This window comes from Nestor notabilis, unplaced genomic scaffold (genome assembly GCF_000696875.1).
Source record: "Nestor notabilis isolate BGI_N333 unplaced genomic scaffold, ASM69687v1 scaffold5648, whole genome shotgun sequence".
NCBI lineage: Eukaryota > Metazoa > Chordata > Aves > Psittaciformes > Psittacidae > Nestor > Nestor notabilis.
Window position 1 is genome coordinate 1,597 of NW_009938640.1, and position 6,804 is coordinate 8,400.

General features: G+C 34.9%; 1 protein-coding gene across 1 annotated transcript in view; it reads right to left on the reverse strand.

Moving 5' to 3' along the window:
• Positions 1 to 2,563: 2,563 nt before the first annotated feature.
• Positions 2,564 to 6,804, reverse strand: part of LOC104409529 (cadherin-18) — a gene marked incomplete at both ends in the record, with an annotated part of 60,434 nt that continues 56,193 nt past the window's right edge. Inside the window, one exon of the mRNA XM_010019427.1 lies at positions 2,564 to 2,731. Coding sequence (XP_010017729.1) covers positions 2,564 to 2,731 — 168 coding nt within the window. The remainder of the gene's footprint in view (positions 2,732 to 6,804) is intronic.

Sequence of the window (6,804 nt, forward strand, 5' to 3'; positions counted from 1 at the left end):
GCGACTTCTGAGACATACTACTGTGTTTTGCAAGCAGAATTTTTCAGCTATGTTTCCTATTCCTATAATAACAATAATAATAATAATAACAACTAGTATTTCAGAACTGCCAACATCAGACTGATAAAACTATGCAATAATGTTTTGTATCCTTCTTCCTGGAGTTTTTGTTATTTTGGAAAAGTATAGTTCTTCGGTTGGTAATTTCTTTGAAAGTCACCTGTATTTAGAATGAGTACAGAAAAAATACCCACAGTAAATTCATTTAAGCAGGCATATTTAAAACCCCTATTTTTAAATTTTAAACAGACTTTTGAAGAGCTTTTTAAGGGGGACAAATCCTGTATACCTTACTCCATATGTGTCTCTAACGAACACTGATCGATCAAAGCCAGAACACTATGATCTTTTAAATATATACAATAAAGCGTATTTCTAAATAAAACAAATAACAAAAGCAGCAATCAGATGCACTTCCCAGCATGTTGTCAAGTCAAGTACTCATACAGTTAGAGTTAGATTCAAAACTCGCAAGTATGGTAATGGAGAAAAGGTAACTAACCAAAAGAAAGTCTGCAGTTTGGCTGAGGCTTAGCCTGTCCCAAGGGTTATACACTTGATATATGCAGTTTTGGTTAGCACTTCCCTTGAATTCAATTCTGAATGTGATAAGCCCCAGTAAGTCTCATTTAGCATTCCGTCTAATAAGGAAATTGAAGAGAAATTTAACTGAAAATCATGGCATACAAAGAAAAGAGAAAAAAAATAAACAATGAAGTTATTTCTATTACTGCAATACTCGTATTATTTCATGACGCTAATGTGGCCTATTTTAGATCATCTATACTTTTCTTCTGTATTACTAACATATAGCTACCATTCCTTTGCAAGGGTTTAATTATACTCATTGAAAAGGAGTAAAAAAGCAATGTCACAGTCATAACTGTGGCATAGGAATCCTGCATAAGGAAAGATAAAGCAAACATTTGTACTCTACAGGTCTTTTTCTAGGATGAATAGTTTCTGCTAAAATGATGCATGTGAAAATATATCTTTTTAATTTTGCTTTGTTAAATGTCTATTAATTAAATGTGAAATGATGTTTTGTAGTTTTCAGGGTTAATTTTTGCAATTATAAGAATCCCTTCAAATGTACAGAATGTAACTTTAACATTCTACATTTCTTCCATTTCTGAAAAAATATTAAGACAAATAAAGAAAGAGTTGTGCCAATGTACATTTCTGTCTGCCACTCAGTTTAATACCCAAAACTTTCAATTCAAAATAAAAGAGGCCAGTTCTTGAAAAAGGGATCCATTTGTCTCTGAGTTTTCAAGAAACATAGGATATTTTTTCTACTTTAACTATTTTAGATGCTGTATTTGTTCAAAGATATGCCTTACCTTTTGCCTTTCCAATACTTAGGAAGTATTATATAGTTATGGATACAATGACAATTCTGTGGAACATAAAACCAAATATACTTTATTTAAGGCTGTGTTTCAAAGGCTTTGTTTTTATGTCTTTGTGAGGAACAGAAAAATATTCATTTCTATAAGACTTTTAATGAGCCTTCTTACTGCTTGTCCAGATTTTACATACTGTCTATCGCCAGGGAGATTTTTTTCCCCTGGAGCTTTGTGATCTCTGTTATTGTTTATAAATCTTCTCATTCAAACAGTGTAATGCATTTCTCAGGGGATGTACCTATAGCTACCAGTTCACTATGTTCTACAAGGCCTCATGCAATGTCTGAGTCCAGATTACAATATTCTTATTGGCCTTGAGCCAATCTACAAAGGAAAATACAATTACATTCCAGAAGACTTCTAAATAAATTGTCAGATGAATTCAGAATTGCTACAAGACTCCAGCTGCTGTGTCAAATCAATGTGCACCCAGTGAGCTGGACAGAAATGAACTTCCTAGTAGCAGTCATATTAGGATATTCTAAAATTATCCCAGCATATACTTTTCATATACGCATGTGAGAACCTTCAGTTTGACATCGACATCAACAATTAATTTAACTAGGATATAGGCAGACCTGTCTGCAGCTCAACAACAGTGAGGAACAACTTAGGTTTTGACCATCTGTAAAGTACAGAGAAAGAAACAAAACAAAACCAAAATAGATAGATGTGTATGGAGCAGCCAAAGGCATGCTGTGCTGGATTAAATCTTTTAACATGCTACCTTTTGTTGTTGTCTACCATGGGAACAATGCCATTTAATTGTGGGATCAAAATCACACACTTACTGAAATACACATTCAAAAAAACCCGCAGAATAACCCACATATGACAAGAGTATTCCTTTGTCACCCATCTGTTACTCAGTGTTCAACTGAAAGAAATCTTCACTGGTTTCAATATTCTAGCTATGCCATCTCTGTGTTCCATCTGAAAACACTGAAAAACTGAAAAATATTGGTGAACACAAACATTTCCAATCTGCCTTCTCCCCATGAATTTGAATACTAGTTGGATTTCACAAAAAGCTTCTTATTTCACTGAAAATCAACATGATTTTCAAACCAGTTATATGCTGAAATTGTACATACTCTGAGGAAACCTGGGTGGATTGTCGTTGACATCAGTGAGTGTAATATTTACAGTTGTTGACCCTGACAGCCCTCCGACCTGCCCAGCCATATCTTTGGCTTGAATGACAACGGAATAATGCTCTCTGGCTTCCCTGTCCATGTTGTGCAAGGCAGTCCTGATGACTCCTGTGATGGAAAGAAAACAAACAAACAAAAGAAAGATCAGGGTTAGCTTGTTTGAACAAGAGGAAAGGCTGTGCATAACCTTTCTTTTCAGGAAAAGTGGATCATGGCAGATTTTCTGGAAGCACAAAGCTTTTCTAAAATCAAAGTAAGCTGGTTTAGTTGTCTGTGTCTTACATATATGTATGTAAATATATCTGTATATAAAAAAAAGCAATGCCAGATGCTGCTAAACAATCAACTTGTTTGAAGATATGATGAAATTAAAATCATGTATGTTAAACCAACCAAAATAATATAATTAATCCAAATATAACATTCCTAACAAGAAGGTACATTTCCAAAATTCCAGTGTTTTCTCATAGATTGTAACTGACTAAATAGCTACTTAACATTAAGGAATGGGAACTCTTAGCCCACTGGAGAAGACACAAATTCCTTTTTAACAGAAGTTAATTTCTAAATTAAAATATGATATACCTCTTAAAACTACCCAAAAGCTAAACTTTCTTATTTGTTAAGTCTCAAAAAACTATACTTTCTTATTTGATACATGTCAATCATCTACATTTATGTTCGTAAGTGTGACTTACTTAATATTTGTCTGTAAAGTAGAAGATAAGCTATTACTGTTTTTATTACAGTACAAAGAAAAAAACAAAACTAAGTGATTCCAAAATTCTATTAGTTTTTATCCATCACCATCAGAATTGTTTTTAACATTTAGTCAATTACACATGCAGAAGCAAAGATTACAACAAAGAAGGAACAGTCAACTCTGTGGGCTCAGTTTCAGTTATGGGTCATTTTTCATTTATGATGATGTCTTCAAACTAGGCCCCGCTACTTTCTCTGATCACAGAAACCTCATGTAGTTCAATAAAGGGAAATGTCAAATCCTATGCCAGGGAACCAGTAAATACTGTGGACAGAGTAGCTGGGAAGCAGCTTTTAAGAAAAGGACATAGGCGGTTCTCAGGTTGGACATGAGTTGGCAAAGTGCCCTTGCATCAAACAAGGCCAATAGCATCTCAGGCTGCATTATGAAAAGTTTTGCCAGCAGGTCAAAGGAGGGGATCCTTCTCCTCTGCTCGCCACTAACAAGGCCACATCTGGAATGCTGGGTCCAGTTGTGGGCTCACCAGTAAGGTGAGTATCAATGTCTTACCCAAAAGATTGTGAGGCACTGGAATAGGTTGCCCAAGGAAGTTGTGAATGCTCCAACCCTGGAGGAGTTTAAGGCCAGGCTGGACAGAGACTTGGGCAACATAGTTTAGTGTGTGGTGTCCCTGCTCATGGCAGGGGGGTTGGAACTAGATGATCTTAAGGTCCTTTCCAACCCTAACTATTCTATGATTCCATGATACTATGACTGGAGTGAGTTACATAGAAGTAAATAAAGAAATATGTGACATGCCAAATTTATGAACACTGAATTTAAAAAAAACCCTAAGACTTCAGCATAACTCGGCTTTGGACTCTTAAGCCAAGTGCCTGTTATAACTAGTAATAAAATACACCACAGAATGATTGGTTGTTGCTTCTGCATAATTTTTAAACATAAAATAGCCATTAACAGAAAGCAACTTAAGAGCCTTGCTCTTCCAGACAGCCTGCTGTACAGCATCATTCTCAAGGTTTTCAAGGTTTTTGATTCCTACAATCTTAGATGACACAAAAAGTGATTTCTAGAACATTATTTTTCTTTTATTTAAAAATTACTTTCTTTGCATATCTTCAGTTAAACCATTTAGTCATTATTACATACAAAATGGAAATTTTCATGTAGCTTATACTATTGTTTCTGTTCTATTTTGAAAACAAATCACACATATTTAACTAGAATTATCCATGAAGAATAGTATTTTAAAATATCGATGAAGATTCAGACTGATTTTAACACAGTTTTGCATTGTAAGTTCCTTTTCATCAGAAGCGTGGATTCTGGACAAACTAGCTAAAATTAGTGTATCAGTCTGCTTTAGTTCATCAGTGGTTTTTTTCCTTTAACTGATACAGTCAGGAGCAGAACTTCTTTTGTTTTTCCTCCCCCACAGATTTCACCATGATACACTGAAATTACTACAATTTATACATACTGTAACAGAAAGCTATGGTTATGTTTGGCTAAATGCAGTTTCATCAAAATATGGTCCACAAAATCTGGTTCTGAAAATTCATTTTAGGAAACAGGAAGATAGAAAGGTATTCAAATTAAAAATGTTCTGCTTTGACACTTTTCAAATAAATTGTTTCTGTTTTTCACATTGAAACCAAATTTGTTGGAATATTTTATGTTTATGTAAATTCATGGAGGGAGTATGGGACTTAAAAAAAAGAAAAACCTTTCCATTTCAATTTCAAACAGATCAAATTTTACATTGTGGAACATCTGTCTTCTGCACAACCCTCATAAATACATTACTCACATTTTTAAGCTAATTTAAACAAACAGAAAACCCTGAGTTAGAATTACTTTCCTCTTCCTTTTTGCTTCAAGGGGCATGGTACTGAATCAATGCTCGCAGACAGTTACTGAAGATTGGTGGATGACTAATCATTTGATCTTTCCCACTTGCATCAGATTCCTCTTTTCTGATAACAAAATAAAGGAAAATCGTGAAGTTTTTAATTCCAAAAACCTGTATCCAAAGTTTAGAATAGGATAAACTGGTTTTACACTGAAGGACAGGAGATACATACATACACCCTAAGATTAGATCATCAATATGAGGCATGTAACTATCACACAGACCTTAATGCTCTATCCTTGTCACTAGCAGCTCCACCAACTGCACTGGCAGTATACCATTAAAATCATACATCACTCCAAAGTTGTCTATTGAGCACAAAAGGTATAAGGGGAACCAACTTTCTTGGTTTCCTTTTTCGATAAGATAATATGAGATGCTCCAGCAGTTTCTTTTAAAGTAGGAATTGCCCTTGAGTATCTTCAGTATACTTGGCAGGGGCTCCTACACATCCCACAAGAGGACAGGAATTTAATATTAAGGAAGACATCTCCCTGTCTAAAATGGTGAGAAAAGTGTGAAAGAAAACTGTCACAGGCTTTTTAAATCTAAATGCAGCCTTAATTTTGCCTCATATTTGTTAGGCAGCACTGCAACCCTGTTAACTGACTGCTTTTCAGCTCTGTTTCCAGTATTTATTCACCTTTATTAAGAAAGTAAAGCCAAAAAAAAAAAGAGATGTAGACATCATTATGGGAACACCCCACCCAGTTTCTGTGGTTTCTGGTACTAGGCAAAGAATTTTTAACAGAAGTTTGACTGCTATGTCAAAAACCACATACAACACGTGTCTAAATTTATTCACCTCTACATCACACCAATTTGGGGATTTTTTTTTGTTTCTTGCTGGGTGGTTGGATTTTTTTTCTCCTGACAATTTCTACTTTCTTGGAAGACACATTTTATGATTTGAATTAATCTTCCTTGACCACAGACAACAAGAAACCTAACTACATTTCAGGTGAGATTTTATTACCAGCTTTTCTGATGACAACTTTCTTTTCTTCTCCCCTCCCCAGACTTATATCACGCTGGTGATTCATCCATGATTGACTAATAGATTATTCTCCTCAAATGACACCTCCAAGTAAACGAGACGAGTTACTGTGGTATTACAAAATATCTTGAGTTAGAAGGGATCAAGTTCAACTCCCTGCTCCTCACAGGACTAATTAAAACTAAGCATCATCCAGATAGTCTTAAAATTAGTCCTGCAAAATGTCTGTTACTATATAATAATATTATATGTCATTATGTTCTTCTTGCTCTTGCCCTCAGAGACATAAGCTATTTCCTCTGTATTGACAATTCCTCATGACTTTTTGCAATCAGGTATTTCTTCATGACCGTACTACATTTATCCTCAAACCATCAGAAAAAACTGACTGAGAAGATCATTGAGATAAAAGATGGATACGCCTACTACTGTTGATAGCTCGTTTTCTTTCCTTTTACCCAAAGCCTCTGAATTTAAGAAAGCCCTGAAAATAAGTTTATTCTTGGCAAGTTGTAGTTCCTTCTCCACTCAGGCTCTCTGAAATCATT